General features: G+C 43.4%; 1 protein-coding gene across 1 annotated transcript in view; it reads left to right on the top strand.

The window, feature by feature from the left end:
- Positions 1-13,445: 13,445 nt before the first annotated feature.
- BCL11B (B-cell CLL/lymphoma 11B (zinc finger protein)) overlaps positions 13,446-20,807 on the top strand; it is a gene marked incomplete at its 5' end in the record, with an annotated part of 48,354 nt that continues 40,992 nt past the window's right edge. Inside the window, one exon of the mRNA XM_010083776.1 lies at positions 13,446-13,661. Coding sequence (XP_010082078.1) covers positions 13,446-13,661 — 216 coding nt within the window. The remainder of the gene's footprint in view (positions 13,662-20,807) is intronic.

Genomic DNA, 20,807 nt, shown 5'->3' on the forward strand with positions numbered 1-20,807 from the left:
AATCATGTTTACTCTTGGCGTTCTTGGTAGTGAAAAATCTGTTGGCTGTTTTTACTTCCTTATTTCTCAGCATTTGCTTCCTACCTGTTTTTGAGCCTGTGCCCAGAAATAGTAGTTTTGTCAAATGAGTGGATTATGCCAACCAGCAGTTCCCTCTGCCAAGGAAGCTGCTGGATCACAAAACCCGGTGACTTCTTTCTTACAGTGACACTGAGATTCTCCTCCTTCCTCCTTCCTATATTAGGATATAAAATAAAAGTATTAGAATCTGGAGAAGGAGAAAATGAAACCAGATCCTGGCAGTTTAAGAGCCCAGATTAAGGAAAGTTGAACTTCTGTTCCAGAAGCTCTCTTTTAAGCTGTTTGTGGAGGTGAAAGCACTGGAGATAGCAATAATAGGAACCAGACATCTTCCCTTTCTCGTTATCATTCCTTGTCCCGTTCCCCCCCACAAATGGGAATGGGTTTTGTGTCAGGGTTGGTGGTTTTTTTTTTCCCTCTACAGAGAGCTTTACAGCTGGGAGGAAAACGTAACTAAGCCTTTATTTTAACGGAGTTGGCTCGCGAGCTCTGCTGTTGCAGACAGTGGGTGAACTCTGGTTTCGGGGCTGAATTCTGGTCCTGACCTCGTGTTCCTGGGCAGCCAGATAAACCTCTTGCTTGAGTGAGGGCTGCCGAAGGGGCTGAGGTCCCTTTGCAAAGTGGGGTGAACATAGACGTGACAAAGCCATGTACAGCTGTATGTGTGTGTATATATATACACAAACACACGTATATGTGGCACATCTGCTGTTGTCAGCAGAGCTGCATCAAGTGGAGGAGAGTGCAGCCCAAAAGGTAGCTAATTCAATTTTGATGCAATCCTGGGTATTAAGCACTCCTCTTTAACCTCAGGTGGCAACTTTTTAGTCTGGACCCATCCTCCTTGCTGCTGTTATCCCAGATGTCAGTGATCCCAGATGTGACTGTAACATGGATTATAAGCCTGGTGGACTCTCCCTGTTTGGTTTTAAAATTAGAAAAAAGATCCTTTTTCCCATCAGAGCTTTGCATGTATTTACTCTTTGATCACATTGGAAGGGCCTTATCCTGTCTCCAGAGGAGCTTTAGTTCTGCTTTCAGTGGTAACAGGGATCTGGTCCGTGCTGAATATTAGCATTTTAATGGCTTACTTAAAACCCCATTGCTGGTACATTTGCAGGGTGAGGAGCATCCTGCTCTGGGGTTTTGCAAAGTGATGTTGCAGGCTGCGATGCTTGCTGAAAGAGAGGAGCGGGGCTGGCCCATTTGTCATAGATTATTAGTATTGTCAATAATAACATGTCTACAGAAGCCAAATTAATTCCTTCTTCCACTTTACTGAGTCCAAGAAATGCCAGATCAGTTTCAGAACAGGGGAAAAAATAAACAGAATCAAAGTTTGTATGTTGATTCCTCTGAATTTCTGGTGGGAATACTCTGCGATAGAAATGATATTTCCATAGAGGCTTTGGCTGCCAGTTTGCTTAATTACATTAAATAGTGGTATAAACCTCAGCAGAATATAAACCTCTGTTACAGCCAGTCATTAGAATATTGAATCATAAGGAATAATGATACCAGTGCTAACGTGTTATAACAGTCTTTATTGTATTAGTGACTGAAGTGTTATTTAAAAAATAAGGTTAGTTGTAGCAGTTTAGGTGTGCATGCATATTTTCTCTGATCACCTATTAAGTGACTGAAGACTGGATTTGAATTCATTACAGGGAAATAAAAGGTTTGCTTAGAGAAAGAACTACTAGATCGCTGCTTATGATTTTACAATTTGATTCTGCTTGTCCTTAAGGAAGGTTTGTAACACTTCAGAAATGCCACCTACATCTAGAAAATTAGGGTTAAAAGGACTACTTTGTTGAAACTAATTACAGGTTAGTTCAATTTTTTAGTTGGTGACATTTTAGAGATTTTGTTTGTAATGCAAGAGGTTATAGAAAGATTTGGTTAGACTGTGATGTACAGCAATAAGCTGCCGATTGACTATATTGACATTTTCATCAGCAACAAACCAAAAACCCACTAGCCTTTATTCTACTGGAGTGATAGGTATGAATTTAATATAATTTCCTCATCCTGACCGTGGATGTTTGAAGGAATTTTTTTGCTTCACCTCGGTTTGTACAGTATCTCTGTTTTGTTCTCTTTTTAAAAAATAATTAAAAAATACACTTTCCTGGGTAATCAACTTCAGCTTCTGTTTCAAGCAAATCTGATAATAAAAGGTCCTTTTATATCTTATCCTTTTGTTTTATGGAGAAAGATGCTACTCTGTACAAATAAATGGGTGAATTGGGAGTTATGGGGAAATCTGGTGCAGAAAAAATATACCTCAGAAAAAATGTCCTATATGCAGAATGGTTCTTGATTCCTTGTAGTTGGTTTTGCTCTTAGTTTTGTGTCATACTGAAAGGAGTAAGGGGTTCTTTTTGTACTGTACTTGTGTTTTACATCTCCTGGTGTACAGCTCAGTTATCCTGTCTAATTAGTACTTTTGACTGGCCAAATTCTGCTTGGATCCAAGTCTTTGAGTGAAAATTTTCATTGTGCTATTTAGCAGCAGGACTGGGGGCAGGTTCACAACATGCTTCCTTGTGCAAACGAAATGTTGGTTTATTATTTCCCCTTTTTAACTTACATTATGTCCTGCGCTTGATTCTTGGTTCCTGGTTTATTGCCTGCTTTCTTTCGTTATTTAAAAGCTAGTTAATTTTCTAGCCTCTTTTCCATTCAGAGAGAATTATTTACTCCGTTGTGCTGGTGTCCAGTAAATTGAGGACTGAAGCTTTAGATCCTCAGAGTTCCCCTTGTCTGGTGGATTGTTTTACCATCTCCAGTTGATTGCTCTGCTCATTTAATTTGACAGATTCAGTTATCAGACTTGGGCCTGCTTGTACACACGCAGCTGGATTGGTTTTCCCCCGAGAGATCCAAAACTCAAAGGGAATCCTCATTTGAAAAATCTCTGTTTCTTCCCCCCCACCACGATCGCTTGCCCTGCTTTGCTTGTTTAAATTTGCTCTATGTTAGTGAAATGCTCTGCTGAGTGTGAATGTGCTCCATGCACAAGGGAAAATTTGCAAATTACAAACATGCTTGTTAATGGGACCCCCCCAAACTCTCTCATATTACTTGAAGTGTAATGTATGCATTCACACTAGGCAAGTAGACTATTTTTCACAATGAAATTCAGCACTTACTTATAAAGTACCTACACTTACATTGCTTTTGGCAAGGGGTGAGCCAAAAAAACAGGAGCTGTGATTTTCTACCAAAGCTAATTGTGTCTGTATATTAGGTTTGTCCATCTGTGCTTTGCAGGAACGTCGGCATCAACTGATGGTCCTACTTCACATTTCCAGCAATGAAACTGTTAACAGTGCTGCTGCTTAATATATTGCTGTTACAGAGTCTTTTTTAGTTTCCAGAATGTTTAACGAACTCAGGTGGATGTCATTAGCTGGTTTTCACAGATGGGGAGACTGAGGCACAGAGGGGCAGGGTGACTTCATCTGCCTCTCCTTCCCCAAGTTCCCTCCCCTTCCAGGAATTGTTTTTGCTACCAAACAGCTGAAACACTGCTGAAGCCTCATCCTGTCTTAAGTCCACCACTGATTTTTTTTTTTGTTTTAGTGTGGAATATGGGAAAAATTCAAAAATACTGGTAGAAGGCAAACTTTAGAGAAGGGGGAGATACTTAGTTGAGCAGCAATCCTCCTGTTGTCTTTTCCAGAGGCCACAGTCTGCCTGTGTGCAGTGCAGCGTCTGCCCATGTGAGCAGGGCTCAGTCCCAAATGGCCAAGGCAGAGGAGAAGTCCACCAGTGTTACTGAATCCTGCCTGTCTGGGGCTCTTCCTTGGCCACTTCCTTCATTTTAGGCTCTTGACCATGCTCTTGTGGTCAAGCTCTCTCATTATTGGTAGTGGTCTTTCTCTCTCTAGCTGCCTGTATATATTATTTTGCTCTTTGTAAGCATCTTTTTCCATCCACTGAGTTCCTTTGCTAATTCCAGGGACTCTTAAATTGCTGCAGTTGTCTGTTGGGGTGGTTATATGTTTCAGTTACATCAGGAATATTTGCTGGTATATAGAAATATTCACGGTATAAAAAGGAGTAAAGATTTTAATCCCCACAAGGATTTTTACAACCATTGCAACTCCCCAGGACTTAATTAAAAGAGTTGGGGAAAAAACTTGGGAAAATTAATGAACTGTTTATTGTCAATCCTTTATGCCTTTTGGAAAACAAACTCCACAGATCAGGGTGATTATTGTTATTTGTCAGTTTATTGTGGTAGCTTCTGGACATTGCAGCTCAGATCAGGGCACCATTGTGTCAGGCACTCTGCACTCCCGGGGTGAGAGCCGGGCTCTGCTTGGGAGCGTTTCGGGGCTGGACAGACCAGACAGGCAGAGGGTGGTAAGGGGAGAGCTGAGCTCTGGGAAGGGATGTGCTGTAGCCCGGGTGGCTTGTGCTGTGGCCCCCTTCCCAGACAAGAGCCCTGTCTGGAAGACCACTCTCCTGAACGTCCTGGTTTCCTATGTTATATTTCCATCACATCTGTTGATATGCTGTATTTACTTTTTCCTTACATTTTAGGCCCAATCCTGCTCATTTCCCCTCCTTTTTCTCCTTATTGCTCTCATAGCAGAGGGTTACAGTCCTCCTGGGGCAAAGCCTTGTGTCGGTGGGCTGGGCAGAGGGCACGGAAGGCAGAAGCAATGAATGCAGCTTCGGGGTGGGCAAAAGTCCTTTCTCTCATGTGTTTAATTGGGATGAGCCAAGATGTTTTAGTTTTTCTCTTGGCTTCATGTTCAAAGCACAGACAAGGTTCTGGGAGCAGGTTTAGATGAGCATTCAGATGGGAGGGGGAGGACAGGTGGTCCTGCAGGAGCCCCTGCAGGGACCTGGCTTGTAAGGATGCTGTCAATGCTGCCATGTGGTACCTGGATGACCCCACAGGCCTCCCACCCCGGCCCCAGAGTGGGTCCAGTGGCATCCCACACCCCCATTTCCTAAAAGACAGGTTTTGGCACTGCATAAGCAATCTTGCAGGATTAGTGTGGGGTGCTTCTGGGAATCCACATGGTTTCTTCGGTAAGTAAAAATCTCCACAGCCTGCTCTCAATGTCCGAGCCTCCAAAATACCATGCACAAATATGTGGAAGACCTGAAATGTGGATTTTTATGCAGTGAGAAGAAGTGAGAAGAGTTGTATGCTTAAAACAGAGTATTTAGATATATTAGGATATTTATTAACCACACGGGGTGTTCCAAGCTTAGTTTATTTATCTTTGTAAAGTGCTTCCAGATCTTTGCATGGAAGGCACTAGAGAAATGAAAGGCATATTATTATTATTATTGTTATTATTGTTATTATTATTATGATTACAGCATCTAACTACTGACAGGCAACCACAGCTGCACGCTCAGTTCAAGCCACTTAAATTTAGGAGCTGATTTTTACAATATTGACCCTTAATACTTTTTCCCATTGACCCCATGTGCTGAAATGTATGTTCACCTGCACTGCTGAAGTATCATTATTCTCCAGAAATATGCAAATGGGGTGCTTTAAAAGAAAGGAAGAAATTGTAGCATAAATATTAAGTATTCACATTTATATGGTAGAACTCAACTGCCATTTAAGAAGGGCTTCAAAGCAACCAACTATATGAGCTGGTAGTTTCTTCTCTGTCATTAAAAAAGAAAATGCATTGATTAAAATAAAGCCAAGGAACCTCACAGACAAAGGATAACATTTACAGTGTTTAAGGGTCTGACACGAGCTATGAACAGCCCAGGAAATGGAGAGCTGACTTTCACAGTGAAGCGTTTTAATCAGTCCGGTTGTGCACAGCCGCTGCCGTCTGTGTGTTATGTAAGATCACACTTCACCCGCCCACACGCACCTAGAGACAACAGGCGTCTTCGAAAGGTCTTGGCATTATTCAGAGGAAAGACTCCCAGCAATACCCCTGCATGGTGTTTAACCTTATCTTTACTTACATTTAGGCATTTCTCATCATTTTTTTTTCCTTTTCTTTCCTGTAGTAGATCAGTAGTGGGTATTTTTGTATCTCCAAAAATGGACCAGATATGGGAGGAAAAATCCCATTAGCTCCATGATGTGTTTTCATGGCAATTCTGAAGGTTCTGGGCATGGCCATTTTGTGAATTTTGTAGCATTGTCTTCATGTTGTTGTTATTTTTGATTATTTTTTTTTTTCTGAGTAGACTTGAAATGTTACATTCTGAAGACACCAGCTAATTATTAAATGGTACCTAGACTATGCTTTCTTTAGATTTCAAAATAGGAAATAATTAACCAGAGGTTTTAAAGATCTGCAGAAAAGCCAAACAGGCCTGTGAAACCCCAGGATCTGATAACAAAGAAGGTGAGTTGGCCTTCCAATGCCCCAAGAGTTTGAAGATATCCTTACTCTGGCTTTTGAGTAACAGAAAGATCTCAGACACATTTCACTCTGGTATAAGGTAGCCCTGAAGTTAACTGGTTTTCCAAGAAATAAAAAGGATGTCACCGGCTGCTAATTAGATGTATTTTAACTGCAGAGTCATTTTAGCAGCTAATATTGTTATTATGTGCTTCAGTGTGAATCCTTAGTGAAGCTATTAAACTGTGAGAGCCTGAACTTATCAGACATTTTGTAATGTGGCTGGATTTTTGTATCCTTGTTCAGAAACCTGTGGGGAGTGGAGAACCTTCCTGGCTCAGAAATGGAAGACACATTTCTTACCGATTAACAGGGTGGGCAGCTGAGCCCTCCTTGTACCCTCCTTTTGCACTTTTTTTTTGGCCTTTTATTTCCCCCTGGCAATAGTATTTCTTTTTGCTGCACTCCCTCCCTTCCTCCTCTCCCAGACAGTGGTTAAGTCTCACGGTGCACCCTCTAGCTGAGGAAAGGGATTTAATGGCAGGGACAGGTCTCCCCGTATTTCGGGATACTTTTGGCTCCTGCCTGTCGTATACAACAAGTTGGCGGTTCTCAGTAGCCCGTGGGCTCTCCACATCAGGCATGCTCCTGCTTTTGAAAAGCGATAGCCCACAGCAGACGGTGGACTTAGCCATCATTTTCCTATCGGTTTCTCACCCAGAATTCTTACTCTGTAATTGCTGGGTTGGGTTTCTCAAGGTTTGAATTTTTCTCCTTGTTTTCTTGCATCAGTTGCTTTTATTCTCCTTCGTACTCTAAAACAAAGTGACTGATACAATATCCAAACTGATGAAAAAGAACGGGATTTTTTTCCCCTTTATTTGCTCAGATTTGAATTGGGTTATCTGCCTATCTTGTTTATGAAATTTTGTGCTGTCTTTTCTGCACAGACTGTGACTCCCAAATCTTCCACAGCTCCATTTCCATATTCCTGCGTGCTTGTTCTTTGTTAATCACTTGGCAAGCGCTTATTTGAATATTAAAAATTTCTTTAATCATCAAAGGCAGGAGCACAGCTTCATGAATATTCATATTTTTTTCCTCCTCAGACTGGATTCTAGTTCATTACCCTGCAGTAAAGCCAAACAGTCATCAATCGCGCTCATTACAGCCGCTGGCGTTTTGATTGGCTGCCTGCTGCTGGTAGCCCGCGTCCCCCATCCTCCCGCTTTCCTCCATGAGCTGTCGTGTACCTGCCAACAACAACAACAAAAAATATATCAACAATGCAAGAATAAATTTATCTGGTTGAAAAACAACTTTGCAAACTTGTCAAACAGACCTTGTCACTTTTTTTTTTTTTTTTGGTTTTACACCAAAAAATAAAAAAAAAAATTAGAAGGGAGAAACTTGAGCTTTAGAGATGAATATTTGTCAAGAGAGTTGACGTAAGTTTCATTTGCATAATGACTTTGTACTTCTGCATTAATAAAATTTGCATATGAAGCCATGTTAATTACTCCTGATCATGCTTTTTGCATTCATGCATAGTAATTTTCTCCGACTTGTGAGAATTAATGTCTTGGCATGGGGGGAGGAAGGGGGGGAGTTGGGGTACTGTCAAATTTCTGTGCCAGTGCCCCTCACTCAAAAAAAATCTTGCTCACCACATTGCTGTTCTTGATCTATGACTCATTTATGCATTACATTCTAAATTATTTGGAGAAAGAAATGTATCAATTCAAAGGGAATCCTTGTCTGCCAAAAAAAAAAATAAAAAATCCCTGAGCAAAATATAACAAGAAATCCCTTCCCTGCCCTCCTTCTTCTTTCCCCAGTGCAATCTTTCCATTTCCAGCTTGAACAAAGTTTTAGCCTTAGCATCACAAGTTGGTGCAGGGGAACTGCTCCAAAACCATTGTGTGTGTGCTGGAGGAAGAGGTGCAGGGTGGTGTGCAGGTGTGTCTGGCTGAGTGCTGGACTCCATGCGTGAGTGTCTGAAATGGTGTGTCTGCCTATACCACTGAGTCCCCCTGCCTTTCCTGAGGGATGCTGTGTGTGTCTGCAGCTTGCAGGGTGTGTATGCATTGCTCTACTAGTTGCTGTTGGAAATGTTTGTGCATCTGTGCCTCTGTACGCTGTGTATGTGTACACATGTGCTCGTGCATGTTTGCTTCATCAACCCTGTTGATGTCTGTAGAAAAAGACACAGTTGAAATATAATAATATCAGGTGGGAACAGTCCGTATGAGGGGGTGTAACACAGATGAGACTGCTTGTTTTAGGAAAAACTTGGAAAAAATCTGTTGGAAAGATTAGTGAATAGATCTATCTTTCACTTTTGGATGTGTCTGTTCAAAGCTGCTGCAATAGTGCACACAAAATACAAAACCCATCTCAAAACATCTGCAGTACTCTTCCTGAACATGACGGGCACAGGGTCGGGACGAGGCAGCAGTCTGCACTCTGAATTTGTAGCCGTACACTGTTTGAACAGATGTTTTTATTGAAAGAGAGTTTTTTAATAACGGAGCTGAGCTTTAGTCTCCAACCAGCTATTGATTGGTTTTCCATCACCAGACAGGCACAGAGCGACACACAGGAAAACTTGGTTCGTGCCCTGTTAAGTGGCTTACATGTCTGCCTGTGCACCTGCCTGTCTGCCTGTGCACAGATACACACCCAGGCACCCATCCAGGCAGGCACACAACACCCCAGGGACGTGCCAGCTACACAGCTACGTGTGGCTGCATTTATACATGATATGAGACATAAAGGAAGATCTCTTAAATTAAGATCGGGTCTCCTGGCCTGAACTACACTGAGGTGGGACGTTGTGAATGCTGCTTGCAGCTCCATCTTTGTGCTTTGCTGAGGGACTTTTCTGCAGATGTGGCAGAGGAGCGTGGTGTTTTACATATACCATATCATATGGCCAGTCATGCCTAGGCTCAGGGAGAGGGACAACAAAAGGATGCAATTTATGCCTTGATTGTGGCTTTTGTCATGTTCATCTAGGCTCTTATCCTCATTTCCATCTTCTAGGGTCGTGTCCAATTTACCTTATTTTCTTCTTTGTAAGTTTAAAAATAGCTGAGAGCAAAAAAAATACTCTTAGCAGAGCCTGGGAGTCAACATAACCTGTGAGCTACTGCCATGTACAAGCACTGAGTATATGCCGAGCCTGTTTAAAGCATAAGGACAATATCCACTTTTACCATCAGCAATGCAGATCTTTTATTTATATGGTGACAGTCCCTGTGCCTGTTTCACACTCACGCTACGTGCAAAATTCCCCTTCACATCCGTGCTGAATGAATGCAGAATATATAATTGAGATCTGCAGTGCAGGTGAGTGATTTCCCAGTGCTGACCCAAGAGGAAAATTGAACCTCACATATCATGTCAGCAATGTCCAAGCCGTGCGGAGCTGCATGTGTGTGCCCGCTCACCCCAGCTGGATTGGATTTTTGCCTCTAAGGTTGCAGTACAGTTCTTACAGTGTGTATTTCCTCAGTGCCCTTTGTGGCAGCCAGGGGCTTGCAGGAGTGTTTTCTTTTGAAAACTGTGTGCAACATGATGTGGTCAATCAGCCATAGGGTTCCACAGACTGGCTCCCCTCCCTCTCCTGGTGCTGTGTGGGTTGAGCAGAAAACTCTCAGCACCACCGTAGGATACTGTCTGTCTATCTACCTGTACCTGTTTATCTTTTTATCTGTTTTTTCATTTTGTGTTTGTCCATCACCTGTAGCAGTTAAGTTGAAGAATGGTAGAGCCCCCGTCTTATTTTCAGCCAAATAAAGCCTTCATGGGGAAAAATCCCACAGAAGAGGAGCTGGAGAGGTGAAACACAGGCATATTCCCAGCGAACACAATCTGAGTGTTTCTGAGCACCACTGTTATTCTTTCTATAACTGTGAAGAGGTATCACGTACCTAACGGTGGAGCACTCCTTTTTATCATGCCTTTCCTTGAGGCCAGTGGATATGATTTCCCTCTCTGTGATTTGCCACTTGATCTGATTCTATAGGACTGTCCTGTTATTTTTGACAAAGAAGCAGACCCTAAAGTGGTACCAAAGAGAAGGAGGAATCACCTGGTTTTATGTTGCTTGTAGGGGCAGCCTCAGCCTCCTGGTCTGGCAGCCCCACGATCTCTGTCTGTTAGCGCTGGACTCAGGAGTGGTGGTGGAACTCCCTGAGAATCTGCCAGAGTCTCTGTCCATTCTTCTTCTCCCTTACCAATGCTTTTCCTTTCTGAACACTAGGTTAGCACTTTTTAGGTTTCCTCATTTATACATCAAAGGACAGAAGAAAAACCATCTGAGTGACATGATCAGTTCCACCCATTCGCTGGCAACTAGTTCATATAGTCCTTCCCATAGATTTGTTAGGCACCTTGTTAAAGTGGATTGCTGGCTTGCCCCCAGTGCCTCTGTTGGAAGGCTCTTACAGGATCCCTCCACCCAGATGGTTAGAAACCTCCTGTTTGAAACCTTAATTTCCTTTCCACACTAGAGGAGGTGTATTGGATAACAACAGGGAGGCCCTCCCTGTACGCACTTGGTGAGCTTTCAGCATCTACTCAGATGCCTCAGGGCTGTGCAGATTTTGTCAAATTCATTGCCAATGGAAAGGTGGGACCCACCTGGTATAGAGGAGAGGCTGTTGCTCTCAGGGTAGTGTTGTGTGCTAGGACCCATGCACCTCCATGTTAGGTTATGGTTGATGGTGTACTCGTTGGGCTTCATATAGTTCCTCTCTGTGAGCTCCTTCAAAACCCCGTAGTATGGCACGACAATATGCAGAGGGCCAAGTGACTGCAAGACCTGTGCCCTTAGTCATGGTGGGGTCGCAGTCATGTCCAGGTGTAACCTGAGATGTAGCTGCCCCACTCTAAATCCTGATTTCAAGCTCATAACTTTCCCAGTAAGGATGAGTGCTCAGGCAACTCAATATGGCCCATGCTAGCCTGGTTATTTTTGTAATACTAGGAATATAAGAAAAAATTGTTAAGTCATTGGAGAGAATTTCTGATACTTTTTGCTTGTTCTGTGAAAAAAATCCTTGTCATTCATATATGTTACAGTGGCAGTAGAGTGGTTCGTACACACATAGAAATCCTTGCCTGACATCAGTTTCCACATGCCTAATGCACAGCCCTGCCCAAAATGCAACATAGGTACAATCTGGATTGTAGTTATCATTACCTGCTTGTGTAGTACTTCCAGGGAGATCAAACAGTTACAAAAGCCAAGCAACTGAGCCCTCCAAATAAAAAATCCTTCCTTCTTCCACAAGCCACAGAGATGGCTTCTATTTAAAACCAGTCCTCACAAAAGAGCGCAAATTTTATCCTTGATGCTTGAAGCTCAAGTATTTACACAGGGAATTTAGACTCTTCACTTGTGGTTTTGGCAAAAGCTTCACACAAATGTTTTGCACTGGTGGTCTCTTAACCATTTAAGATAAACGACAAAATCGAATGCAGTCCTTGCAGACTGGAGCACGGGATGCTGTGCCAAGGATGAAGCATCCCCGTTTGCCTCACATGTGTAGCTGTCAGATCAACACGCAGGCCTAATTTCTGAATCGGGACTCTCGAGGTAGAAGTCTTCCTTAGAGAATATTGCTTTTTTAGGGTTGGAGTGAGCATGGATAAATATTTCTCCCTGTTGCCACAGTATAGACCCCCTTAGAAAACCTTGCTTTTCTAGGGTTGGAGGGAGCACAGATAAATATTCCTCCTTGCTGCCACAGTGTTTGCATGTATCTGCAAGGTGCACATGCATGCATAGACAGAATTGCCACCATTAAAAAAAAAAAAAGCATTTGCCAGAAGTTACCCCACAATTAACATACATATTTCCTGATCTAAATACAGGGGGAAACTGTGGTTTCTGATCTACCACTGTGCGGTAACTGTTGGCAAATGCCAGCTTTTTAACGGTGACCACTCCACCACATATCTTCATTTAGAAACTGCCCTTGATTAGTAACTACCCTTTACTTAATAATTAAGTGGCAGGCATAGTTTTAAATGAAGGGGGTGGGAGTCTCAGTAGATGTAAAGCGGTGCTGTTTGCTCAACTTTCCTTTAAACTCTGCTAGTTCATGCCAGCCAAAAATGCGGCTCCTACCTGATTCTGCTCATGCGCGTGTGTATGTTTGTGCTATCTGTATTTGTGCAGGTGTATATCGATATTTAAAACTCATATCTTAGTTCCTCAAATCTGTGGAGCTCAGTTTGGACTAGTGCCAGGAGTAGCGAGCGCTTCCAGCAGAGCAGGAGAAAACTCTTAAATACAGCTTTTAAATGGCAGGTGATTCCTAGAGGGGTTAAAAATAAGTAATATAGTTGGAGGTTACAATATAATCTTTTAGCTACCAGGAAAAAGGTTGGTCGCTTCTTCGCAGGCTAGCGGGGAAGCAGCCTGCATAACTGGGGCATGCCAAATGCACAACTGGCCGCAGCTCAGGCGGGAAGGCAGCGGAGCGGCCGCCAATCCTTCCTTCTGGGAGCTCGGCTCCTGGCACCTCGCTGGAGCCATTTGAGCTCTAAGTCACCACACTTTGTCCGGGCTGGTGTGTGGAGCCTGCTTCAGCGGCGGCTCGGCAGAAAGCCTGCCCGGTTTTGTGTCAGCTCAATGCATTAACACAGCCGTAAAACAATAATCCCCTTTTGATTCGGTCCCTGAGCAAGTGTGGTAGCAAAATCCGCCACCTCCGGCTCCGCTCCACACCAGGGCTGGCTGTCCCCCCCAGCTTTGCCCCTCTCTGTGCCCCCTCTGGGCCCCCAGCCTGGATTCACAGGTCCCCCAGGTCTCTTCTTGCTCTTCCCCGGCCTGGCGCGAGCCCACCCTCCAGCCTCAGCCGGACCCAGAATGGGGTTCAGACCAAGCGCGTCACGTGTTAGGCAGCCAGCCCCTGCCTCGCCTGTTTCCCCTGATGATGCCTCCTCTGTCCCTTCAAACTTAGATCCGACTGACAGTTTTTTCTATTGTTTTTTCTCCAGGGCCGTCCAGGCCTGCAAACCTGCCGGGGGCTCCCATAGCTGCCTCCTCCCACCCTCACACATCCGTGATCACGTCACCTCTCCGCGCACTGGCCTCCCTCCCGCCCTGCCTTAGCCTGCCCTGCTGTGGTGCACGTGCAGTCTCAGTTGGCGGGACTCAGACTGAGATTCAGACTGAGACGTCAGGCACATTTGGATGTCATTGTCAGTTGTCAGGTAATAGAAACATTTTTTTTTTTTTTGTCGCTATCTGAAAGGCCAGTAGTGCTGCCAAGTGATGTCGTCTTTGCTGTGGGAGAGCTGCCTTTGCTGGGTTGTGTGGGGAAGGCAAAGAAAATGCCCTAAACAACCCCTCTCCTCTTCCTCCTTCACCCTCCACCCTGGCGGAGGATGGGGAGTGGGAAAGGGCGCGTGACTCCCTCCATTTCCCCATCCCTCCCCTGCTGCCTGCCCACCTTCAGCTGTGAGCAGTGGCCCTGCTGGGCTGTTTGTGCCACGTTGTGAACAAATGTCTGAGACTCCTCACAGAATGTGATACTCCAGTATCAAGATTTAATCTCTCTGGGCTGTTTATTTTAAGCTTAATTGGATAACATTTAACATCTGAGGTTTTTTTTCCCCCCTCCTTTTTTTCCCCTCTGTCTCCAATTGTTCCTATTAAAGGCTCTCCTCTGTGTCCATGTGCACGCAGGCTGTATGTGCTCCATGCCGTTTGCTCCCTTGCTTTGAGAAAATGCTCCTTGGTAACTTGCCTCGCATCCCTCTCCTCTCCCCCATCAGCTTTTCTTTTCCTTTATTCCTTTTGGATACCTGACTTTTGTCACCGCAAGGAGGGGAAAGTGATGTGGAAATGAAGGCGCACTGAGCTAGCCAAGGAGGACACGGACATATTGTCGCCAGACCCCATAATTTCAGACCCAGTGATCTCTTTGAAATCAGTGGGTGTTTCTGAATGTGGCTCAGTTGCAAGATTGGGTCTATGGTGAACTGCGGGCTGGAGAGGTGAAAATGGGGGGGAAGGGGGGGAGCTTAAAGGAAAATACAGCTGTGGCAAAATCCACAAGCGTTTTTGGAATCTCACTGTGATGGGCCAAACCTTGCAGCCCCCATTCGTGCTAGTGTGCATGGAGTTTTAACAGGGAGTTCCCAGAATGATGCTGGATAAGTAATGCACGAGGACCAGCGGATTTAGAGACAAAGTGATGACTGGCAGGAGTAAAGCCGTAGGGAAATAGCTCCTCACGTCCCCCTGAAGCTGGCAAAACTTTACTGTGCTCAGCTTTTTCCTTCCACAAGCAGTGGTACCACCTGGCTGCAGTACACTGTATCTCACGGGACTGTCTCTGTACATCTCTTGCTGTTGTAATAAAGTGAGAGAAAAAAGTTTTGCAAGAAATTTAAATTTGCATCTTGGAAAGACAAAATATTCTCAGGAGGAGGCTGAGAGCACTCAGCAGGGTCCTGTTTTGACCCTGAGTGAAGCTCAGGGCATGCGAGGAAGGCTCCTGTGCCACCTGGGAGAGGCTCATCCCACACCCTCTCAAGCCCGCACTGGGCTTGCAGTGGTACACTGCGTGGTGTGGCTCAGTCGCTGCATCCTGGGGATTTGGTCAGAATTCCTACCCGAGCTGCTGTACACAGCATAGGAAGGCTGCTGTTTTAATCTGGCTCTGCTTCATCAACCTCAGCAGATTGACCAACTGGCCTGAGATGGGTGCAGAGATGAACTCTTCTGAATGGTGAGCACTGGATCAGAAAGTCAGACAGCTCTCCTGCCTCCCCCCTTCCCTCCTCCCTGCAGCCAGTAAACCAAACTGTAACAGATCTCATGTTTTGCTGTTCTCTCTTTACTGCTGCAGTATGCATGCTGGTGCCTTTGGTAGGCAGGTAGTTGTAGCAGGGAACTGGATGCCCTGGTTCCCCGTTGCTTTCGATGCCAGCAGCTAGTGGGGAGGAAAGCAAGTACAACTAAAAATAGAAAAGGAAGGAAGGAGTAACTTATTAAAGAACGTGGGAAGGTGAGGCTTTTGTACTTTGCGTACTTCGAGTTCTCACTTTGGAGCTGTGCACTGTGAGTTTTCAGAATTGCCTGTTTGCTGGGAGAGCGATGCCAGCTCTGTGGAGAGAGAGACCTGTTATCATGGCTTCCTGTAATTACTGCTGCAGTCTGCGGCACTTAGAGAATAGGTTATATCAAAGTGCACGCTACATGTTTATGACAGTAGCTGGTCAAGTTCTGCTTGAAAGAAACATTTTCTTCCTTTGAAAAAGGAGATTATGTCTCCTTAACCCTTTGTTGGCTTCTGCGGTAGTCACTGTATATGAGACTGGACAGGGTTTAAACCCTGTGGCAAGGATTATAGGATCTTTCTAGCCTCTGAAATGTTTTGTGGAAATTAAAGAAAAGTGAGTGCTTTGTGTTGACTAATAATCTAGTGACAATCCCTGCATTGTGGCCTTTTTTTAAATATAGACATTTAAAACAGTCACTTGCTACAGCTTTAGAGATCTGCTTGTCTCTCTGACTTGATTAGCCTTTTATTCTGTCAGCCCTGTTCTTGCTTCTGAGGATTTGTTTCCTTCTTTGAACAAAAGCCATCAGCAGTTCCTGCCTCTCCTCCTCCTTCATAATTTCTTACCTTTCCTGTTTTTCAGCATTCATTTAACTCAGGACCTGGAGTTTTTCCATGCAGTTCTCAAACAGGCTGTGACTCTGAGGGCTTGAAGTTGCAGGTGCTCCCAGGTCTCTGCTGGGCACTCACAAATTGGGCCCTCAAGAGTCCCAGCAGTTTTGTGCTGGAGAATCTAAACTTCTGGCTGCCGGTGGGATTTGGGGTACGCAAGTGTGAAAACTGCATTTGGAAATCTCCAACCTAGATAAGAGCGATCGCCTGGAATGCTGAGTAGTGTTCAGTCATGCACAGGGGAAGTTGTCCTGCCTCATCCAGAGCTGTTTGCAATCTTTAGAAAAGGTGCTACTGGTAGTAGTTTGAATCACAGTAAATGATGCTGGGAAGTCCTCTTGGGTGTCCACTGTGTCGCTCAGCTGCTGCTGGTTGTGGTCCCCTCTGTCTTTGTTCAATTCTTTGTCTGCAGGGCACCACAGGACGAGGAATTTGTGAGTAAAGGTCTATGTTTTTCCACGTGATTTCAAAAAAATATCTACTACTGGAACAATCTCTCTCTCAGTCTCTTTATTTATTTATTTTTTTGCCTCAGACGCTTCTGTCTGCTGAATTGGGTTCTCCCGTTTAAATGTTTTTAGTGCTTATTTAATTAGAAATTGGAATAGAGTCATGAAATTCACAGGGTTGTGTAGCTTGGATCTAAAATATAAATGGGCAAAGCATTCATTTTGCTTTGCCCCTTGCCAGATTAGGGTGCTTTTTTGAGCCTGCTTTTTATTTCATTTCAATGAATTGCAACTGCTCAGAGTAACTGTAAAACACACACAGGTTTTTTTGCATAACAGAGACATGCAAATGATTGTTGAGAGACGTAATTATGTAAAGAATAGTATATGCCTGTATGCACGCACACATAGACTGCAATGCTTTTTGTGGGGCTATTTTTTCACAATACATCTTCATAAGGCTCCTTTTATGATGCTGATTTATTAATATTGTACATTAAGGCTTAAATTATCAAAGCTGCCTATGAGATTTGGATGCCCATTTCCCATTAAAGTTAACGAGAAATGAGCTTTGAAAATCTCAGTGCAGAAGTGCATGGCACTTTACAGTGTGCTCTCCAAAGAAAAAAGTCCCTGCCCTGAAGATCTGGTGCAAAAGCCCCAGAAATGGAATTATAATCAACATAAGACAACGGGGCTTGTAATGGCATAGATAATAATTTATCCCCTATGCCTGCATTCAGATATATACCTGATCCAAAATCTTTGGACCTGAGCCCATGAGTGAGGGTTTTATATACCTCCTTAAAGATAATTAAATCTGTCCAATACACATATATTCAGCTAACCAGTGAAACTGCTTCCTTCCCACATGTAGGCTGATGGAAGGAGGTGGAAAGCAATTACAATATTTAGTTGCATATATAAAAACAGCAAGTGGGCATGGACAGCGGTGATTAATGGACAGGGATGTGAAGTTTAAGGTCTAAAATAGAGGAAGGCATGGGGCCCTAGCTCAGAAGAGTAGAACAAGCACCTGTTAATTCAAGGAATCAGCTGTATTAGTCATTAGGACATTTTGAAAATCACACAGTCATGTTGTAAAGTTAATATCCACTTATATGGCTACTGAAATTCTACTTACTGCATCATTTAACTAGTCTGATGTTTTCTTGGCAAAGGTTAAGGTGACAGTAAAGGTAAAAGAAGTACCTGTAAATAAATAATATATTTTAAAATAATACTTTTCCCTCCTTCAATTACATCACCGTATTAATTTTGTGTTGGTTTTATAACTGGAGTTAACAAATAAGAAGAGCTGATTAGACCACCCTGCTGTAAAAGGCTTGATGCAATTAATAGTCTGTCTAGAAAGCAGCATTATTTAAAAAACTTTTACGTTAATGATATGGTATGCACTCGGCACATTTCTTACTAGAACAAGAAGCAAGCTTTTGTTCACTCTAGACTGGGTTTTATTAACACAGGAGGATCAATGGAAAACAAAACAGTAATCAGAGTGGAGAATGCAAACTCATCCAGCAAAAACATCCTAACTCATTGAGTCCCAGGATGATGGCTGGTACTCTGCTCTTAATTTTTTGTTGAGTGGAATCTCAAAAGAAAAAAAAAAAGGTCCACTAAAACTTGATTTCTGATCAGCACTGAGTGCTTTTTCGAGAGGAGAAAGAGGAATTTGGTATATGTGTCTGAGGGCAAACGAAGATCTGTAGTTTCCCTGAGACCTTTTGTAAATGTATCTTTTAGTTTTCGTGCATTAAGAAGAGGTTTGCATAAAGTACTGGTTAATATTCAAGAGAAATGTCCCTATTAGTCATGGCTACATGTATTTATTTATTTTAGAGAAATATTTAATGCATGCTATAGTAGAATTGACTTTGTGGACAGTACTTACAGAGTGCAGGGATGTGTGAGAGATGTATATACTAAAAACTGTAATGCATCAGTCTGAGTGTATGCATCCATCTTTTCATCTGTCTATCAATCTATGTGTTCATCCATCTATCCAAGGATTAAAATCATATGTGACCTGTCTGTCTATGCGGTTCTCTGTCTCACCAGATATTAAAATGAGATCCAAACTCAAAATAGATGGATCCAATCACAAAGTGATTTTTTGACTGAATGGTGTGTTTGTCAAGAGGCAGCAAAGAGACCTTAAGATGGCAAAGAGGAGGCTAACATTAAGGTGCTGCACGGTGCAGTGGCACTGGCAATTTGAGCGTGGCTGAGGCTTTGTTCTAGACAGACGTCGGATCACTGTAACTTTGTAAGTCCCAGTTATGTCAAGTTAAGCACCGGCAGGGGCAATACTGATATTTAAAGGTGCTTTAAAGTGGATGCCTGCCATTTCCAGACATCCCAGAAAAAAAAGAAAAGCCCTTAATTGCAATATTAGCGGGTGGAACTGAATCTGGTAGTCTCGGGACAAAAGGGTTCAAGGCAGCGTTGCCTGCAGTAAAGACAATGGCTCCAACATTGAGAGAGTTAACTCGATCGCATACCACTACGCTGAGCCCGAGAGTCTGAACTCTTCAAACGCTCCAAATGGAGAGCTAAATCAAAGAATCCTGTTTCAAATCCATCCAAGATGTTGCTGTTTTTCTCCTCTGACAGGAGAAGCATTTGGAAGTGCAGTTTCTTTCTTTTTTTATAGCTGTCTTAAAAAGGAGTTTGGATGTTTAGCACAGCTGGTGCTCATTACATTATGCACTATCAATAAAATAGCATGTGTAATTAATTTTTAATGCAGTGCTGTATGCAGCGCTTTAAAGCAGTTACTGTATGGGGAGAGCTGACACCGGTCACTGACATCAGAAATATTGAAATAGAGGGCTAGATTTTGCATTTTTAAAGGGTGTATGTGCGAGTGGGGGAAGGGTAATTCCCAGCCAGCAATTCCCTGGCCACAATCAAATTTAAAAATATAGGAACAAGATGAATGAAGGTGATTCTATAATTTGCTTATTGGAATGAACAAATTTATTTCCTTTTAGAGTTTGCTGAACGATGGCTGGGTTAGGAGTAGATGACTTCAGAGTATAGGTAAGCACCAGGGGACCGCACAGCAACTGATCCATCTTTGTTAAAGCACAGCCAGGCTTTGGTGGTTATCAGGTGGGAGGTGAGGCAAAAGGGGAGGTTATGGGAAAGCAAAGGAAGGACATTTCTGTTCTATCTCATTGAGCAGTTTTTTTTTACAGGGATCTTTTCTTGTGCCTTGTTGTTCCCGTTATTAAGTCCCATTTTTTCCCCTTGATTCAGTAAATACTTGGGACTATCAGTCGTTTGGAAGGGACAGAGTAGCTTGGTTACAAAGAGGCACCACTGATGGCAAGTTGCCTGCTGCTCTGACAGAAGACCCAAACAAATCACAGAGTCTTCCCTTTTCTTGGCGTTTATGCAGTACTTTCCAGAAGACATCAGCGTAAATAAAGACTGCTTTAATGGGGGGCAGTAGGCAAGGTTTGGGCACTGTCGTAGCTTTCGGCAGCTGTTACATCCTGAAACACCTCGGTTGTCTGAAGGAGGAGCAGACCTATTTTTGAAGTTGTAGCATGGTGCGTGTTCGTATTCAGCAAAGGTACAGGAACTGCTTTTGCATTTCTGCAGCAGGGTAACAACTGGGGGTTGTTTGCAGGATAGGATCAGCCTCTCCCTGCTGCCACCTCCTTCCCATGGTTTTCAGGGAGTTGAATGCCTCTTGGTGAACACTTCCTAAAAAGAGAAGAAATCAACGGCAGGAAGAGAAGGAAGGAAGCAATCACCTACAAAGCGACAAAATTAGGGGTAGCGTTGTTTGTCAGGTGCCTTGCCTTTTGGTCGCACCAACGGCACCGGCTTTCTAAGAGCTGATTTTATTTTTTTTATACACATACATGAGGCATAAGTGTTTGCAATTATTCTTTCTTTTTCTCAGTAATTTGACATTCATTGGTACATAGCATATGCTAAACAGTTCACTTGTAGAGCCTCACCTGGCATATTCAGGATGGAGTTTTCTCCTGCCCCTTCAACGGTAGTTTTTTGTCATCACTTTTCTTCTCGCTTTCTGTCAGATACGTGCGGATGTGTTTGTGTGTCTGAGCCAGGAAGTGAATTGGGCTGTTCAGTTTGTGAGAACAGAGATAAATCTCTTGTGCACAGATATAATGCTCAGCGTCAAAGGAAGTAGGGCGAGTCATGGTGTAGGTAGTTGCGATGAGAAC

The sequence above is a fragment of the Pterocles gutturalis genome, unplaced genomic scaffold (genome assembly GCF_000699245.1).
Source record: "Pterocles gutturalis isolate BGI_N339 unplaced genomic scaffold, ASM69924v1 scaffold8470, whole genome shotgun sequence".
Classification (NCBI taxonomy): domain Eukaryota; kingdom Metazoa; phylum Chordata; class Aves; order Pterocliformes; family Pteroclidae; genus Pterocles; species Pterocles gutturalis.